This window comes from Taudactylus pleione, unplaced genomic scaffold (assembly GCF_031769625.1).
Source record: "Taudactylus pleione unplaced genomic scaffold, aTauple2 ptg000615l, whole genome shotgun sequence".
Lineage (NCBI taxonomy): Eukaryota > Metazoa > Chordata > Amphibia > Anura > Myobatrachidae > Taudactylus > Taudactylus pleione.
In genome coordinates this window covers 6,501,032-6,521,546 of record NW_028285017.1, presented here as the reverse complement: position 1 = coordinate 6,521,546, position 20,515 = coordinate 6,501,032, and the positions used below count along the sequence as shown (strand labels likewise).

At 40.7% G+C, this 20,515-nt stretch overlaps 1 protein-coding gene across 3 annotated transcripts in view; it reads right to left on the bottom strand.

The window, feature by feature from the left end:
* Positions 1-1,572: 1,572 nt before the first annotated feature.
* LOC148479698 (5' exonuclease Apollo-like) overlaps positions 1,573-20,515 on the bottom strand; it is a 29,309-nt gene continuing 10,366 nt past the window's right edge. For 2 of the 3 annotated variants that reach the window (XM_088454443.1, XM_088454442.1), the window contains exons 2-6: positions 14,103-14,319; positions 11,062-11,227; positions 10,158-10,337; positions 4,679-5,731; positions 1,573-1,738 (exon numbers count right to left, since the gene is read on the bottom strand). In XM_088454443.1, the coding sequence (XP_088310569.1) occupies positions 1,638-1,738; positions 4,679-5,731; positions 10,158-10,337; positions 11,062-11,227; positions 14,103-14,291 (1,689 nt within the window). In that variant the 5' untranslated portion in view covers positions 14,292-14,319 and the 3' untranslated portion in view covers positions 1,573-1,637. Of the gene's footprint in view, positions 1,739-4,111; positions 5,732-10,157; positions 10,338-11,061; positions 11,228-14,102; positions 14,320-20,515 lie in introns of those variants that run through there. The other variant, XM_088454444.1, reaches the window with a different exon arrangement.

Sequence of the window (20,515 nt, the reverse complement as noted above, 5' to 3'; positions counted from 1 at the left end):
ACTTATACGTCCAGTGGCGGCTCCAGAGGTGAGGCTGCAGATCACTCCAAAACTCAAATAGAGAAACTATACCAACTGCCACTTCAAATGCTGCTAGACATAGATGGCTGGGACTCACTGGCAGTTGGTGTGACTCCCCTATTTGGATTTTGGACTGCGCTGCAGCCTCACCTCTGGAGCAGCCACTGTACACATCTGATAGTAGTTTTATCAAGGGCAGATGCCTGAAGGCTGGTACAAATACATGGCAATATTGAAGAGTTGGTCACAAAATGTCAGCACTTTGTAACGCAATTTGTAAGGTAAATTGATGCCAAACCGCTGTTCAAATAGATAGAGTTAATCTTTCAAGCCAAAGGGTGCTTTCTTCACTGATCATGCATATAAGATTTCATTTTTTTAAATTTTTGTTACTTTCATTGATACATGATAAGGAATATTGAAATCGGGTGTATTATAGTTTAAGTATTTTAATTTAAATAAAACCAGATAATGAATGTTTTGCACCATCAAAAAATCCAATTAAAAAAACCCTTTTCTTGTGCTTATTAGCTGGTTGTATCTGGCTGCACGTACAGATGTGTCCACATACATAAAGCGTCCTTGTGCATTAAACAGCCCTTCTAGTCGCGCCAGGACATGACTCAGTAATGTTGTCTTTTCGTGCAACTTTTTCCGTTAAAATGAGTCTTATTTCACAAAGTGATGCGAATAGGACGCATACACAGCTTCTGCTGATTAAAATGATATGCAGCATGCCTATATTCTGTGTGCATCTGCATGCGAAATGCTACGTTGCTACGTTATGATGTCACAGCTGCCGACATTGTAACGTAGCATTTCGCATGCAGATGCACACAGAATATAGGCATGCTGCATATCATTTTAATCAGCAGAAGCTGCTTGTCCGTCCTATTTGCTTTACAAATTATGCTTTTTAAGGGAGATGGTAGCACGAAAAGCCACTTGGCGCTACAAAGTTACACAGCGTTCACGCTTTATGTAACGTGACTTGTAGCACATGAAGGATAGAAGTATGTGGGACACATCTGTATGCTGGCTCATTTACCCCTACACACAACTCTGCATAGCCATTCAGTCAACACACTATTTCAACTTGAGACTGTATGAGAATGCCCAGTTACAGCTCAGTTATGCTCCTACACTGGCAAGTGGATATGCCTTCGGTTTCAGTATCACTCTGCAATGCCCATAGTTGCATACACTTAGTTCCAGAGTGTGCATACCTAGGGGTGGGCAGACCTGTTTACATCAAGTAAGCCTCCTCTTCCGCTCCCCATCCTTTTCTCTCACTTCACAGCGACCAGGACACAGGACAGGTAGGTGGAGATTTATGCGCTGCTCCCTGCACAGAGCATGGCGCCTTACACGTCGGCGTACGGTGCGTAATGGTCGGGCCAGCGCTGTGCAGAACACAATGAAAACACAAAATATACGCTTCGCATACAGCCTTGTATTCAACTCTACATCAGCCCCACTGAGTGTAATACATCCCACACTACAAAAACTTTAGATAGATAATGTGCAAAAAACATCAACACAAAGACCCACTAAAAATACATACATTTTAATAGAATAAAAACTAGAAACAAACTTACAATTCATTGTACAATGATCTAAAACGAAGAACTACTTATTTGCAGTTTAAATATGGGGTAAACCCCTATTTCCTCAGTGGAACCTTGAGCAGTACATGTGTTCTTCTGAATGGCAGCACCTGTAAAAGAAAAAGTATTAAAACTATGTTACATTGTAACTCCTATTGGATGTCATTGTTACTTGTAGACTTTTAAAGCAATTTGTAATTTAAGACAAATGACTGGAGTGGCCATCTTAAGTCTGTACTTTTATTTAGGCTCAATCTCCAGCTGCCATACAAGGGGATGTAGTTATGTAAAGCTGTCCTATTGCATATACACAGTCTTACGTTTGTCTACTGCACAGGTTCTCAGGCTCGGTCCTCAGGACCACAAACAAACATTGCATGTTTTCCAGGTCTTCTAACAGAATCACAAGTGAAATAATTAGTTCCATCTGTGAATCTTTTAAAATGTGTCATTGAGTAATGAGCACACCTGTGCTCCTGCTAGGTGACATGGATAACATGCACTGTGTGGGGTCCTGAGGACCGAGTTTGAGAACCACTGGCCTACTGCTTGCTTCCATTTCCACATCTGTATTTTGAAGTTACACACTTTTTAAAGGTACATGCAAACATAAAATTGAGCAAATAGATGCATCTGGAGCAAATATCAATCAACAACTAGAAAACTGCACCAGAAACAAAGCATCTCAAAAACAGCGATATCAGTGCAATTTCTCCTGCTCTAAATAGGGCTACTTTGGAATATCCTGTATCCATATGCAAACTTGGTAATAGCAAATAGATTACAATGACTATTTCCTGCATTAGTTACGTTTGCTTTTGTTTTTTTATTTTAATAATACACCAGTCTATAAAACTATTCATGATATCTACAGAATTTCTACAACTTCTACTATAATGACTGTCTTTCCGGGCTCCAGTGTTACCTTGGACATTATTGGACTATTTCTCTCAATCTTGGAACTATATGCAGCTTTTTGGTGGATACCTTCAACATTTGTGCTTCAACACCATCCTTGATGGGCTGGATGCCAGAGGATCTCCCCAGGAACTACATATCCATTATTGGTAAAGTTCTGCTGCTTTAATACAATCTACCATTCAAATGCGAGTCAGTCCTAATTACCAATGACTATAGTAACCCCACACTAGGAGCGGATCAAGTGGATCTTAATACCATCTGTATGATATTTATATCAAGTTCTGTGCATTTTTTAGAGCAATTCTCCAGCTCATTGAGAGCGCTTTTATATGTTTACTTACTTGTATTGATGCATTAATCCTTTTTATTTCTATCTACTGTCCATCATTGTTGTATATTTAATGTGTTTCGTTATCTAACAGCGTAGGTGTCCCACCCATTTTTTTACCACTATACTTCAGAGGGTTTGACAACCCTACACACCTGCAGCTTCAGGTCAGAGCATTAGAATTGTTTATATTTTCCATTTAGCAATTAAATATACATGGAGAAAACCAACAACACAGCAAGATTTAAATCATACTATATAAGAGTGGCAGCATCTCTAAATGGATGCCAGACTGTAGGTTGAATGGATACACCTCTGTTACATTCTTCCCTGAAACATTTCTAATGATTCAATACATGCAGTCACATGTGTAGCCACGGCCCTGTATCATGCATCTGCTGTTCTGTGTATACACGGTTGGCCCCTAGTTGGGCACCACCAAGTACACTGAATGTACATGTTTCAGAGAAGGTGGATGGCGTAAATATGTGGGAATAGTTTACGCGTATGATGAGTTTAGAATTTTGAGAAGGATTTGGGTTAGATTAAGACTAGCAATGTAACCCAAAGGCCAATTCCGCCAGAAAATAAAATTTTTTATTAACACCCCCCCCCCCCCTTCTACCCATCTAACAGAACTCCCCATCCAGTGCTGTAAATACTTCTAGCCCCTGACTCTTGTCAGATTGGCAGTCCAAACCATGCGTTGTTAGTTTTTAATATCAAATATATGCAGACTGCCAAGTACAGAGCCTTAGATCTCTCAGCATCCCAGTTAGGGATTTAAAACTGTTGGGAGTTTAAAACTTCTGAATTGTCAGAGCCTGTAGGGAAAATAAATAAGATATGGCAGGAAGAGCGCCATCATTCTGCATATTGGGAGCCCTGGTCTCTCCCATTATTAAAGAAAAACACACAAAAAACAAACAAAAAAACAAAACACACACACCATTGACTCAAACACGCTCTTATATTACAACCACAACTCTGTCCTTCCCTTTGCCTCCATGTTCCTTGAGCAGATTGTCTACAGCTGGCTTACCAGCTTTCTTTTCTCCCCATTCCCTGCTTCACCTATTTCAGTCTGACTCTTGTTCTCTGCACTCTACAGAAACTGCCCTCTTTCTCTCTACTATATGCAGATTGCACTCGCATATATATATATATTATATATATATATATATATATATATATATATATATATACACACACATACATACATATACACATACACGTTATAATATACTTTAATAGCTAGACAAAGTCTTCCATTGTCAATAAACACACACTGAAACTTCAGTGGCATACAATGAAAAAGTACATAAAAATGTGAACATATCCTTTAAAAATGAGCAGGCAGGTAGAGCAGCTCTTTTAAGCTGTCAAATTGGAGAGGATTTTAAGTAATGGCGGGTACACACTAGACGATAGGTCGTCCGATCGGACAATATATCGTCCACATCGGCCAGTGTGTACCCGCCATGTCGCTGACGATGCACGCTCCCGAATGCAGCATGGCCCCCGCTGTTGCACTGTCGCTGCCAACATCGGCAAGTGTGTATGCGCTTGTTGATGCCATCACCCTGCCGCACGAGACAGAGGGCTGGGTACACATTGTTACGTGTGTACCTAGTTTTAGGTAGAAGTAAGAAATAAATCTGGTCACAGCTGACTCAAGCAACAGGACTGTTTTAGAGTCTCACTTTTTTATCACCATTGTTCTTGCAACCCTTAAGGTTTTCTATTTTTTTCTTACAATGGTTTCAAACTTTAAACACAAAATGGTTTTAAATGACATTACCATGGTTCAGTCTGTGAATGCACTGTTCTAAATATCTCTCAACTTGATGATGAAAGTGCCTTGCGTTAAATTTCTTTCGGTTCTGAAAGGGCAATATGGAAAGCCCATCTGGCCTGGTAATAGAGAGAGACATATGTGGAGAATTTATAGAAGAAAGAGTGATATCAGGGCTAAGAGGTGTCCTTGTCTCTTTATATACAAAAGAAGAGTTTGATAGAACAGTGAAGTTCATGTCTTTGGAGGACAAGATTGCAGAAGGCATCTCAAACTCATTATCGCAGGATTGTCGAGTTTGGTCAGAAAACGGAGAATCAATCGGAGTCCTATTTTTGTTTGATACAAGCAAAGTTGACTCAGTCAGAGGCTTTGATGCTCGGCCATGTTCTGAAGCAGAGAATGAATTGTCAATATTGTCTTTTTCCAAGCGAATCCCATCGCCTGCAGAATTTGGGGTGCTCTCCTGTTTATCTCTACAATGCACTGCTGACTGTGATGAGCTCAAAAGCTTTTCAGGGGAATCAAATTCAACCCCTCGAGGTGTATTCTTCCGCGCAAGCTTGGGTTTTTTAGTGCACGCTTCACTTGTTAAGTCCTGTCTTTTCATAAATGCTTTAACTGAATTAGGAATCTTCACGCAAATTTTTGCTGCCTCAAGATTTAAGTACTGCTTTAAATGAGACATACAATCTTGTGATTTCACCACAGGGATAATGGAACAAGGCTTTAATTGTGAAACAAACTCAGTTAGTTCATCATATGAAGAATGATCCGAGTATGGAACCACATAGATATCTCTGTGCCAGACTTTTACTTTGCGACTGGTGGGAAGAATAGCAATGGTTGGATGGATACAGTTCCATTTAGCCATGTTAGCGTAATTGACCTCAGACTGCTCCACCGCACGGATTCTCCCAGCTCCATCCAGTGTTGTAAAAACATCTTCAAGCTCTAAAACAGTGAATAATTCCAGTCTCTGGGGACTAACAACCACCCAAGAATTAAAAGTCTCTGCTAAGTCCACTAGAAGAGATTCCTTTCCAAGAGTGTAGAGTCCTGCAAGTTATAAAATTATCCACAAATATTAATGCATTACCCATTAATTATTGAAGTGCTGAGCACAGTAACTAATGTAAGATTAACAAGTATATTAATGCAGATGTGTCCTTATACACTAAGCCTCAGTACGCCATGCGGAGCGAGTGAGCTGCCAGGTCTCGTGTGACTTTGCAAGTGCCAAGCATCTTTTTGCCATGAAAAATCTTGGCAGGTGGGATAAGTTAGGTGTGATAACTTATTTTTCTTGAAATAGCGGCTTATCGTGCAAATTTATATCTTATTAGCCACGGTATTCACGGGTGCAAATTTTGACATGAAAACTAATGTTTGCAAAGTGCACCAACTACTGAGCAGGTGAAAAGTAGGGATTTTCCCCAATTTCAAAGTAAAAATGTCAGGACGGTTCAGAACCACTGGGACACCCTACTTAAATGACTAATTAGGCAAAAATTTTTTTTTTTTTTTTTTATTAGCTCCATTTGGTCAATAATAACAACATGTCATATTTGGGGTGCAAAGTATAAAAAAGTGCAGGAAATTGGGTTAATTGATGTGGGACAGGTATACAGGGCGGGGTGTGTAGTAAAAGCACTGACCATAGGCATGCCAGGTGATGAAATTCTGGCGCCCGAACCAGGGGCAAGACACCGGCGCCAGAATCCCGGCAAGAGGGGAGACGTGCAGGGATCCCAACAGCCGGCATGCCTATGGACAGGGAGGAGTTAGGAGAGGCTACGGTAGGGGGGGGGGGGGTTAGGCACCACAACAAGAGGGTCAGGGGGTTAAAGAGGGAAGGTTAGGGTGCTTACCTCTCCCCTGTCGGTATTCTCAGCATCGGGATGACGCCGTTGGTCTTCTGACAGCAGGCATCCCGAGTGCCGGGTTTTCATACCGAACTCATACAGGGGAGCTGTATGAATGGGACAAGTGTTTTTCGTTTGCTGCAAAGAAGCATTTTCTTGTGAAAAAAAAAAAAAAAGAGGCTCGAAGCAAAACAAGTCAGTCGGGACCTGGCACACCAAGCAGGGCTGATTGGCACAACTGCAGCAATAGTGTAGAGGGACATCCGTATATAAAAAGTATTCATTCAGGATCAATTTGGAAAATATGTATGCAATTACTACAACCATGCAAATAAAAAATTATACATACACAGTGGCCATTTAAGTACACCTGCTTGTTAATGCAAGTATCAACTATCCAATTACGTGGCAGCAAGTCCTTTTGTAAAACAATCTCCAGCGTTTGTATGAATTATTACACTAGTATGCAGAAAAGCCTCTATCAACATACAGCACACTGAAGATTGAAGTCGATAGGCTACAGCAGCCTCCACAGCCATCAGATCTTAATCTAATACACCAACTTTGAGATGTAGAGAAATGAGAGCTTCTTAGAGCCCGTTAGCATGGATGTGCAGAGACTGCATGATGCTATAGTGTCAACATGGACCAGACGCTAATGCAGTGCTTCTCAAATCAGCACAAGTGTATTGTCACTGACTGACATTTTAAAAGATGCACAGACCGTTCTAATTATTCCACTGCTGATTCTGTGATGGGAAAACATGAACTGTTAGTGTATCCTGAGGATTATATTTGAGAGGCACTGCTCTAAGGAATGTTTAAAGTACCTTCCTGAATCCATGCCATGAATAGTCCAAGGTGTTCTGGGGGACCACATCCAGCTGCACCTAATAAAGTGGCCACTGAGTGTGTATAGTATACATAGGCAGACATACTTATACCTCTTTTCCACCAAAAACCCAGGTCCGACCTGGGTTTTTGGAGATGGTTGCAACCCTGGTCAGACCCAGGTCAAACCCATTTACACTGCACCTTCGATCTGGGTTACTCCCAGGTCAGCCCTGTGCACACTGAACTCAGGTCTGCCCTGCTAAACCTGTGAGGTCATAAAAAGTGGGAGGTGACTGCCCCACAACCACCAATCAGCTCATTTTAGGCATGACCCAGGTCAGATAACCCGGGTTGCACCGTTTACACTGCACCATTACCCGGGTCCATCCTGGGTCCAACCCTGGTAGCTACCTGGGTTGGATTGCTGGGTCACTTGACCTGGGTTATTTTTCAGGTACCCTTTTACACTGAGCTGCGACCCGGGTAGAGGTGTAAAAGGGGTATTAGAGGTCAGTGTGGTCAGAGACAGACATTTAAGACACTGAAGCACTCTCATGGACTACCAGAACAGTATTTGTTTCAGTTCATTCAGGATTTGATGCAGAGTAAAAAACAAAAAGCAATTTGCACCTTGGTAAGTCTATGTTGCCTTGCGGGAAGATTCATAGCTGGGAATTGGTATGTCCTAGCTTAATTCTAAATTTAAGTGAAAAACCAAGCTGACCAGTATTTGTTCATTACATATAAAAGCAGTACATTTTTATTCATGCTAGCCTCCCCAAAAAAACAAAACAAAAAAAAAAAAACAATCACCCATATTCGATAGATCAGTACATATACCTGCCGTTCAAAAGTTTGGGGTCACTTAGAAAAGTCCTAATTTTTTAAAGAAAAGCATTGTTTTTTTCAATGAAGATAACATTAAATTAATCACAAATACTCTATACATTGTTAATGTGGTAATTGACTATACTAGCTGCAAACGTCTGGTTTTTAAAGGAATATCTACATAGGAGTATAGAGGCCCATATCCAGCAACCATCACTCCAGTGTTCTAATGGTACATTGTGTTTGCTAAGCGTGTTAATAGACTAATGGATAATTAGAAAACCCTTGTACAATTATGTTAGCACAGCTGAAAATGGGTTTACTAGTTAGAGAAGCCATAAACTGGCCTTCCTTTGAGCTAGTTGAGTGAGTAACTGGAGCATCACATTTGTGGGTTCGATTATACTCTCCAAATAGCCAGAAAAAGAGAACTTTCATGTGAAAACTCGACAGTCTATTCTTGTTCTTAGAAATGAAGGCTATTCCATGCGAGAAATTGCCAAGAAACTGAACATTTCCTACAACTGTGTATACTACTCCCTTCAGAGAACAGCACAAACAGGCTCTAACCAGAGTAGAAAGAGAAGCGGGAGGCCCCGGTGCACAACTGTGCAAGAAGACAAGTACATTAGAGTCTCTAGTTTGAGAAATAGAAGCCTCACAAGTCCTCAACTGGCAGCTTCATTACATGGTACCTGCAAAATGTCTACAGTGAAGAGGCGACTCCGGGATGCTGGCCTGCTAGGCAGAGTGGCAAGAGAAAAAGCCATATTTGAGACTGGCCAATAAAAGGAAAAGATTACTACGGGCAAAAGAACACAGACATTGGACAGAGGAAGATTGGAAAAAAGTGTTATGGACAGACGAATCGAAGTTTGAGGTGTTTGGATCACACAGATGAACATTTGTGAGATGCAGAACAAGTGAAAAGATGCTGGAAGAGTGCCTGACGCCATCTGTCAAGCATGGTGGAGGTAATGTGATGGTCTGATTGGGGCGGCTTTGGTGCTGGTAAAGTGGGAGATTTGTACAAGGTAAAAGGGATTTTCAATAAAGAAGGCTATCACTCCATTTTGCAACGCCATACCCTGTGGACAGCGCTTGATTGGAGCCAATTTCCTCCTCCAACAGGACAATGACCCAAAGCACACCTCCAAATTATGCAAGAACTATTTAGGGAAGAAGCAGGCAGCTGGTATTCTGTCTGTAATGGAGTGGCCAGCGCAGTCACTAGATTTCAACCCCATTGAGCTGTTGTGGGAGCAGCTTCAACGTATGGTACGCAAGAAGTGTCAATCAATCCAATCCAACTTGTGGGAAGTGCTTCAGGAAGCGTGGGGTGAAATTTCTTCAGATTACCTCAACAAATTAACAGCTAGAATGCCAAAGGTCTGCAATTGCTTCAAAAGGAGCATTCTTTGACGAAAGCAAAAAGTTTGAAGGACAAAATTATTATTTCAGATAAAAATGTAAAACACAACATTTTCTGGTTGAGCCCAAACTTTTGAACGATAGTGTATCTCTATCTAGATCTACATCTGTCTGTCTGTAAACCTCCTGCATTGCAACATGGTATATTCCCAACAATGAATCAGGCCCTTGGAGAGGTTTTTAACCTAGATTTCACTTTACACTACAAATTAAACTTCCCTCTACTGTATATAGCTCAAAGAAAACACTTTTAATGAAATTGTATTAAAAAAAAAAAAAGGAGATTGCCCCTGGCACAAGTTGCAGACACTTGGGCGAGTCTCGCCTTCTTAGCTATCCAATGTCGGAATCTCCTGTCAAGAAAATCTGTCAGTGTTCAAGGCTTACAGTATGTTAGACAAGCAGAGTCTCAATAAGCAGAGTCTCCTGTACGGACACCTGGAAAGTAAGTGTTTACTTGCACAATTCTAGACATCTCCTTTGAGTACAACTGAAAAAAAACCCAAAACCCTGGTCCAACTACTTACCAATCACTATGTCATGGGATGGGTGGTCATTAATTATTTCTTTAATTTGCTTTGTTGCTTCTTGTCGAGAGGGTAACTTACGTTCAGGGTCACAGTTTGTATTATCCAGGTACAGAACATCAACCTTCTTGTTCCTTAGCGGTGGATGTGTTAGCATAAGGGGGCTATAGCGGAAATCACCTAAGTTGAATAATGCAAATCATTGAATATGTGTGATCAGTAATTACTGACAAAACTGGTTACATTATTTTTTTTTAATTATTTAAAATTGGGCCAGCATGTTGTACTTGTCACAAATATGAAATACAAACTAAAAGATCATGTGCTGGGCTAGTTGCTTGATGCTGGTTTCCACATTAGAAGGGGTACAGCATGCTTGTTGCCCCCAAGGTTTTGTGGAAACCAGCAAAGGCTAAATTACATTGTTTAAGGATTTTAGGGATGGGAGGAAGCAAATAAGAATAAAGTACAAATTTATAATGAAAGATATACAGCAGACATTATAAACATCATCCCTGGACACATCTATAATAGATATAAGTTGCTGAAGAGGAGGATGACTGGCATATTTATGCTCCGAATGAATTTATACGCTAAGTTTCAAGTTCGATCTATCTTAATACAAAACTCAAACAACAATAAAACATCTTGAAAAGTTGTAAAAGCACAAGTGTACAGATGCATTCTACACATTTAAGGCCTATTTAGGTGTTTAACTGTAAATGAGGCTCAATGTTTTTCATTTAAATTTTTTTAAAATGGCAGTACTGCAACCATCCATCAGTATTTGCTGATATGCCCATAACACACATGAAAGGGAGCACGGGCAGAGGTTGGTATTCAATGACAAAACAAGAATACTCCTCTGATAAACTGGTTCATATAGTCATCAAATCAGATTTACCTGTATATAGGACAGTACCAAAGTAACCCTCAAACAGGAACATAACAGAGCCAGGGCAATGGTTGGCATCTATTAGAGTAACAGACACGGTCTCAATGCCACACTCATCCAATGGCAGCATGTGGCACACTCCAACTTCCAATGGATTGATCCATTTACTCTTAACCTTGGAGAGACAAGTTATTATTGTCCTAGTCTAATAATAAATGGATATAATTTGGGAACATGAGAAGGCATTCAGAAAGGAATTTGCAACAATCCTACCAAACACAAAATTGAAAATATTTTAAAGAAGCTTAATATTGTAATATCGTTTTGGCTATTGGTCCACCCTTTGGTGCACACACACAGAATCACCAATGCTCACAGCCACACTGTAAATAGCTTTAGTTGGGGAAATCAGGCTCTACCAGTCTTTTCATTGTTCGGCCATCTCACGAGCGCTCCAACTGGCTTTTTTTTTTGTTTGTTTTGTTTACATGGCACCTAGCACCATCCTGCTCCAACCGTCTGACAGCAACCTCAGAGTCGCGCTGCACTTCCGTTACAGTAACAGAGATCCCTCCCCCGTCTTTAAGAGACAGAGCACGGTTTGGACGGCGGGAACGATGCAGAAAGTGCAAATGTGTACTGTGTCTCAGCATGTATTAAGGCGCGTAAACACGGTACGATATCTATGAATGATAAACGATATATCGTTCATTTTTATGCACTGAACGACCAACGATGCGTGTTCCCGCATGAACAATAATGATATCTATGATAATCCGTACATGCAGGCCAATTTGCACGATATTGTCAACTCTGCCTGTTCAGAGATGTGGCAGGATGACTTCACTGAACGATATCTTTGAAAGATTTCTTTCAAGTCGTTGGTTGTACAGATCGTACAGTTTGTATGCAGCTTTACTGGACACCCATTATATCTGTTTCTAATCAGCAAGTGGGCAATATCTGCAAAATTCTTTATTAATTATATGTGAGTTCAACCAGATTACTGTTACGATCTACCTGGTATGTAGACCGAGTAAAGCTTTACAGAGACACAGGGTGATTGGAACCCAATAAAGGTTTAATGAGTATAGAGTAACACAGGCATAAATGAACAAACAGAACACACATGCAGTAAAACATAAATAAGGTAGGATCCCAACAATTCAAGGAGTGTTAGTTAGCAACAGAGTACATGAAACAAAGGTCCCGAAAATAGAAAATCATTTGATGCGGCACCGGCTGAGTTGCGGCTGGTGAGAAGAGTGAAATGGTGATTGCGCCAGTTAAGATTTAGGACCTTCAGTGTCAACTGATGCGGCACCGGCCGGGTTGCGGCTAGTGAGCCAAAAGAAACAGAGTCACGGAACAGGAGTGCGTTCCTGCAGTATGAAGCTGAAAGTGCAAGTATGTTGAACTCCCAGAAGGAGCTAGTAAAGTAGTCCAGACTCGACAAAGATGCAGCTGATTCAGAAATACATGCAGGTAAAGAAATGATGTGTATAACTCAGTCACTAAGCATATGCAGAATGTGTACAAATGAAATAAGTAACAACTGCAGCAGTAAAATGTGGTACAAACTTACAAAGTGAGTTCAGACTTGGTGAAGATACTGCTGGTATAAATATACATGCGGGTTGGGTAATGGTGTGTACAACTCAGTCACTAAGCTTATGCAGGATGTGCACAGATGAAATGAAAGTAACAACTGCAGCAGTAAGGTGGGATTTCAAATTTCAAAAAGGAGTTCAGATTTGATGAAGCTACAGCTGGTATAATTATACATGCAGGTTTTTTAGTAATGGTGTGCAAAACTCAGTCACTAAACACATGCAGGACGTGCACAGATGAAATGAAAGCAGCAACTGCAGCAGTAAGGTGGGATTTCAAACTTGCAAAGTGAGTTCAGACTTAATGAAGGTACAGCTGGTATAATTATACATGCAGGTTTAGTCAGAGAGTGTGTTATACTCACACACTAAACATATGATGAATGTGTATAGCTGAATGAAAGCAGAAGCACCAAGGTGTAGATCAAGCTCTGGAGGCCTCTCCAGGTAGCTAGCATGCCAGAGGATATTCCACAGAGCAGGTAACTGAGGAAGCAGCACGCTGGAACCACAGAGTCACAACATAGTCATATGAGATGTGGGAGGATTGATCTATAGCCGGCATGGCGGTGAGAGTCCAAAGCCTAGAAATAGGACCAGCAACCAATCACGTGGAAGGGAAGTCTGGAAGCTGCCTGGATCTTCTGAGAACCAGAGTGGAACCCACACTGTGAGTTGTAACAATTACACTGGCCCCACCCAGTTATTTTTTAATGCCACCAAGCAATGGGAGGATTAAAAAAAAATAAATGAAAAAGCTAGATTAGACTCAATGGTGATACATTGTCGGTGTTCACATGACTTCAAGTAACCAATAAATCATAGCTTTAAATGGCCACTATTTATTCCCTGTTACTTTATCACAATGGTGAAGATATGAGAGTTGTCCAAGTGCATTAGAAGTGCTATTACCACTAAACACAAGATCTCTAAATGGCAGAAGGCTAAAGACCTTGGCATCCCTGTTTCATCAGTGCGGAATGTTATTAAGAAGTTTGCTACTCGTGGAACTGAAGAACCTCCCTGGACATGGCGGAAAGAGGAAAATTGATGAGAGGAGTCTTCGAAGGTTGGAACAAACTGATCCTTATAAATGGGTGAAGCTACAAACACAAACACACACACACACACACACACACACACACACTGTGCAAGAGCTACAATCAATCTGAAATATCTGCAGTGTTACATGCTCTTTTGCAAACACACATTATTTATCAGGCAGCATGCTGCTATCAGACGTGCTGAAAACAGGGGTGAGGAAAACTGCATTGGTCACAAGATGGGCAATCCTATGTAAATAAACTATTGGGACTCGTTCTTACTTAGGATATTTGATTACACTTGTTTAATAAATAATCACATAAGTGCTTGCCCTATCTATTTTATTCCCTCTTTTCTACTCCAGCGACCTCTACATTATTTCATACTATACTGTACCTGCAACTTATGTTTAAGGATCTTGGCTGTGACAGGTGAACAGTACAATGGATGTGACCATGTAGAAGATAAACCCGATGTATGGTCACTGTGCATATGGGACAGAAAGAACAGTCTGATGTTGCTGCATCTCCGAATCTGCCAAAAATCCACTGCAATAGGGGTGTTTGGAATAAAAGCCCCATTCATCTTCTACCTCCAGTTAGCAGACAAGGGCCTAAGAAGTAGGAAAAAAAGGATTTTGGTAATTGTTATTTATGCTTTTAAAGAGTAATTGAGGCCTAAATGAATTAAATATGTATGAAAGTAAAATGTATACATGTTATCTTGAATATAGGTCATCAGGAGTACAGAATGTATAACACAACATTTTCACTAAGTACACGGTTGCACTAAGATGTTCAGTTCCTGTAGGCTTCTAAGAACAACCATAGCCGATGTCTGAATATGAAAATTCTGAATGATTTTTTGGTACAAATGACAATATGTTGCATCTACAGTGTGATTAAAAACATCTTTCTGCACAATGTGGGCCCGATTCAATGTTAGGAACAAAACAAGAAATTAATGAATTTGCACCTGGAACAAACCATGTTGCATGAGCTAATCGGGCTGATAAATAGTACCGAATTTCTAATCTGTTCATCAGACATGCTAAATAGTCCAGAATGTCCGATAGATCAAATAATTGGCTGGCCTGATCTGGTAGTGTAGGTCCGACATTTCCCGTTCCTTCATAGGGGAGGAATGTGGAAACGTTTGCTCCCCAAGGGATGAACACAGATATCGTGGCCAATATCTCACGGTGTATGGCCACAAGATCTGATGGATTTCAGCTTGTCAGATAAAATGTCTGTCGGTCTAACAGACATGTTATGGTGCATATACACGGTCAAATTTTCTGTCAGATTTGAACGAGAATGATTTTAAAATTCGTTCATATCTGAAAGAAAATCTGACGTGTGACTGCAACGATTAACAATGTGCGTTCCCGTTTGCCAAATAACGATATCTGACATCTGATGTGTTTGCAGTCAGATTTCAAACATTTTAACACTGTCTGAAATCACTCAAATCGTTGATCTGACAGTGTGTATGCACCATTACTCGACAGTGTATTTAAATCTGACAACCTGGTTTTACCAAGGTGCAAATTGCTCCTCTGAATCAAGTCCTGTAAGCTAAGTCACACAAGTAATCTACATAAAAAGTAACATTTCCTGTTCATTGATTTTATGCTGGACTGAGTTTGAGAAGAGATTTATTTCTGCCCGATTACCCATAGCCGTTGGAGGGACCCATGTTAGCTGCTGAGGGGGAAATTGTTCACCAATGCAGTGCTGCTGAGGTGATGTGGCCACGCCTCTCTGATTTGGCCACATGTACTGTAGGGTTATTATTAAGCAGGAAAGTAGTTGCCTACAGAAAGTTTTAGATAAATGGCAAACAGACTACGAGATAGCAGATGAAGTGTAAGGTACATAAATTTGTGGTTATGCACTGAGGCCATGGTAATTACCATTTAACACAATTGGGAAAAAGGAGCAGGAAAGGAGCTTAGAAACGCTAGGCAACAGAAAGCAGAGTAGCAGTACCTACAAACATGAATAAAATCCTGGGATGCTTGAAAAGTGGGATAAATGTAAGTGATGTAAAGACCTGCATTACCATTGTATAGATCACTAATTAGATTATAGAAGTTAGAAAATCTAGAATTTCTTATTTAAGAAAAAATATTGACTTTATGTAAATATATCCCAAGTTAATATAAACATCTGTGTAGAGAACATTTTGTTCCAAGGACCAGAACAACCTGTCATCAACTGTGAAGGGGTTATGCCGTGTACACACTGGTTCTCAAACAGTGCATGTTTTCCAGGTCTCCTCACTGAATGCAAGTGAAATAATTATCAGCACCTGTGGATCTTTTAAAATGTGTCAGTGAGTAATGAATACACCTGTGCAGCTGCTGGGTGACCTGGAAAACGTGACCTGTGTGAGGTCCTGAGGACAGAGTTCGAGAACCACTGCACTAGACTATAGGTAGTCAGATCCGTCCGGATCGGGCGACATATCGGGCACATCGTCTAGTGTGTACTTGCTATGTCGCTGATGATGCGTGCTCCCGCGCATCCTCAGCGACATCGCCGTTCAGACCTGCATGCAGGTCCGATGGGCGAAATAGTTAGCAATGCATTTGGCAGCATGGCCCTGCAAATGTGTATGTACTTGCCGATTACCGCCCCCCCCGCCGGGTCCTGTCGCTAACGAGGTCGGTACACACTAGAAATTGTCTAGTTTGTGAGACTCTCCCTGTAGTCCCGAGCCGCCCGCTCACAGAACAGCATCAATAACGCCCGTCCTCCTTAGCCGCTCGGGCTCACACACCACTTACCAGATGTACAAGTGTACAAGTCCGAGGAATAAGGCACGCTGTACACATATTCAGCTGCTGATCTGAACTTACTGGGGTACCTGTCTGGATAACAGCCACCCGCATCTGCACCAACGGCAATAGACGCTCTGCACATTCTACACTAATTGATCTCAGGAACCTGATCACTACTTAGTACAAGGTGTACTACAGGAGTTGTGTCACCTGCACTGCTTCTCAAGCAGCTACCTTAGATGGCCAGTTCTAAGAGGAAGTCTCTCCAGACTCCCTACCTCAGGTAATCTTCCTGCACTCTCTCATCAGCCAGCTGACCGTGCCTGTCCTGCAATGTCCAGGATATCAGGATAGACACGGTCTGTGCATGCTGACAACAGAAGTGCTCCTTTCTCTTCCTTCCTACCAGCTGCCAACCCCGCTCTCTCATCCCATGTCCTCTGTTTTACACAAGACGCGTAGACAGCAGAAGCAAGGGGACAATATCTGGGCCCCTTTTTCTATACTTTCCCGATCACCTTCTATATTTCAAATGTGTTTTAAATGTTTAGATAATGGTTTGCACACCCTCCGGCCTTCTTGCCTTTTTGGAGGTTTTTGATATACTGCATACAGAATTTTTCTGAATATATGCCTATTTGTATAAATAATATATATTTTTTTTTTAGGTGACACTGATATATATTGGAATATATTAACCTGATTCATTTCTAACAGTAATAGGGGTAAATAGCCATATGCTCTTAGGAGCTATAATTGTTACAATTTATTTCCCAAGCAACACGTATCATTTTCTCAGCTACAGTTTGATACAATGTCATATCAAATGTAATATTGTTGACTTTCTATCCTGCAGTATTTTCCTAATTGTTTCATATCATATCCTATCCCTAATACTGAGAGCTGTGCACATTAAACTGTCCTGTCTTATGTTGGATTTATGCTGTACTACTTTGTCTTCTGGTAGTTAATAATGTAATACTGTATGCATTTGAGGTGGGAATTTCTTTCAGACAAATGATAATAGTGGCTTTTAAATATCATCTCTATAGGTCATTCCATTTCTTAATTATCATAGGCACACACTCTATACTATTTTTATCCACCTGGGTTCAGGTTGGACTTCAATGTTATACTAAACTAGAGGTGTGACACCACGCGGATATTTGGTGCATCTAAATATGAGGTGATCAATTACTTTGGAAATGGTATCCTGTCAAAACTTACTTCATATTGTCGCTGATGCAAAATTTAAGCTGAAATAATTCACTGTGACCCAGAGTAATTGACGAGTCATTGTCATTATTGCAACTTGCATATTGAATCTCTTTACAGAAGTAATTCAAGTCAATGTGTACTGATTAGTACACTTTAGTGTCTGTATGTCATGTGTTGGGTACCATTTATTTGACTATAATACAAATAAAAATTTAATAATTAATCCTAATACTTGATAAGAGTGCCCCCAAAGAGTCTTCTTTTCTCTGCCTACAAAATAACCTATAAAACCCCAGGAATTCTAAATGACCTAACAAGCATCCAACTCATTTTTACATTATGTTACAGGAAATGACATTTGCAGCAACAATTTGTAGACTTTAGCAGTAAAATTGAGCAGGGAATTTAACTTGTTTCTATTTACAAGGACAAAAAAACAAATATTCTCCACTGATGATGCAGAATTGCATTTTTTATTGTGTTCTTAACAAAATTAAAAACGTATGAAACAGAATTTGTAGGAGTTCAAAATATTTAGGGCCTGTCAGAGTTGGACACATTTGCGGCCAATGTTGCTACTGCTAGTATCCACCCATCTACGCGAGTACATGTGCTTCTCCATGCGTCCGAGTAATGCCACCCACTATTTACCCATTGGAGCAGTCATCATTAATATCAGGACTTGCTCCTTGCCTATGCTGGGTGCACCAGGAATATTAGTCACAGCTGCTCCCGCATACCTGAAGTACAGACGGCAGGCTACAAGCCGCCAACACTCTCTCCCAGTTACATCTATTTCACGTTAAGCTCCGTCCATGCAAGCTGACATGGAAAGAGCTACTGGCTACTGCAGAAGTCTCTTATGACACATGCGCAGTGGAAAATTACAAGATGTGTCTGACAGAGTCAGGCCCTTAATCTTTTGCAAGTAACAATTACAGAGAACATCTGTTCAAGGGCAATGACCTTGGTCTTCGGAGGACCAATTTTGTAACCAAATAATTGGCCATATAAAGAAATATCCTTAAGATGATGTGGAAGCGGGTTAGGAGGGGTCCCCTACGGTCAGTAAAACACTGTCCGCATACAAAACTACTTTCCCTGGCTCCTCCATTAGCAATTATGAAAAATGGAGGTGCATCTATCAACCAACTAATAACAAATAATTCAAATTGGCAACTCTCACAGTAGGTTCTGCCACCTACTGCAACCAAACAAGAACAAAAAATATATGTGGGTTGCTTACTTAAAATAGCACCAAAAAAGAAAAAAAAATCCCTACATTCTCATGAAACTGGGAGTGTTTATACCCAGGGTAACGTGTGAAGGAGATCACTCTAGCACACAACTCATGCACCTGAGATCAACTGCACAATTCTCTATCAGTATGGAGTGCGACCACACTGCACTGTACTATAATAACTACTAGATCTAAAGATCGAGTTCTGCGGTCTCTCTCTTCACTAAAGGAAACACTGTGAGGGGTATTCAATATGAAACTTTAACATGGCCGTCGTAAATTTAGCCGCACATCGGAGCTTTTGCGGGCGAAAAAGTATCGCGCGCGCCCCCGCTTATTCCCATATTCAAAATAAAATCGATGAAAACGGGACCCGGCGATACTTGGATTGGCGAAAACAAATGGGAATTTTTTGGAAATAATTGTAGGACCCCCCCTAAAGATGTCCAGACCTCAGGGTTCACTATGGGTACCCCCATTTTTGCCTGCAGAAGAAAGTTGGGGTTTTTAAATAGCCGCGGCAGGTGTTTTTTTCCTGACTTTGAAGAAGTGATGCAGAAGAGCATTTAGCTTTTTTTTTTTTTTTTTTTAAAAGTGGTCCCATCAAATTTGGGGTACATGAAAATGGGTACTAGCATATTTTTAAGTCCCTAAAGTTATTTTTTAAAAATTCTGCAAAAATGCACCTGCCGCTAGTTTGCTCAATGAAAAAAACACCTGCCACATACTTGGGGACCCCACCAGAATTAATTTCGTTAGTTTGGCAGTTTTTTTTTTCCTTTTTTTATATTTTCACAACAATTGTTTTTCTTTTTTTTTTTTTTAAAAACAATTTTTTTTGAACATTTCCTTTTAAGGGGACATTCCCAAAAGTACAGGCTATTTTTTTAAAAGCCTGCACCCCCAAACCCCAATTCTGCACTTTTTTTCACTTGCTGTAGTGATTTGAAAAATTATCCCTGTTTTTTTAAAAATTACCCTTGACCCCATTAAGGAATAAAAATGGGAATTTTCGGGAAATATGCCTGGGACCCCCCTAAAGATATCCAGACATGGGGGATCACTATGGGTACCCCTGTTTTAGCCTGCAAAATAAAGTCGGGTTTTCAAATAGCTTTGCTGGGTCTTTTTCCCTGCCGCGGCTATTAGAAACCCCGACTTCCTTCAGAAGATAAAAATGGGGGTACCCATAGTGATCCCCCATGTCTACACATGGGGGAATATAGTTAAAAAAAGACAAAACACACACACAGTTTCCAGTATAAGTTTATTACACACACCTACCCATTCACACATAATTACCTATACCAGATGTTCTGTCCTCTTCTCCAGTAGGATTTCCCAAAAACATGGCTCTGCAAGAAATATTTCATACTCACCTACATCCAGCACTGGTCTCCGCAGTAATCCATGGGTGTTTAAAAACAAAAAAAATGAGTTACCCGATCCACGGAACACAGCTATCTGTATGTGTGTTGCTACACATACAGATAGCTCCCGAATGTCAGCTATCGGCACTTCACGGGCCTTGCAGTCCCGTGAGCCAATCAGCAGCAGCGCTCACTG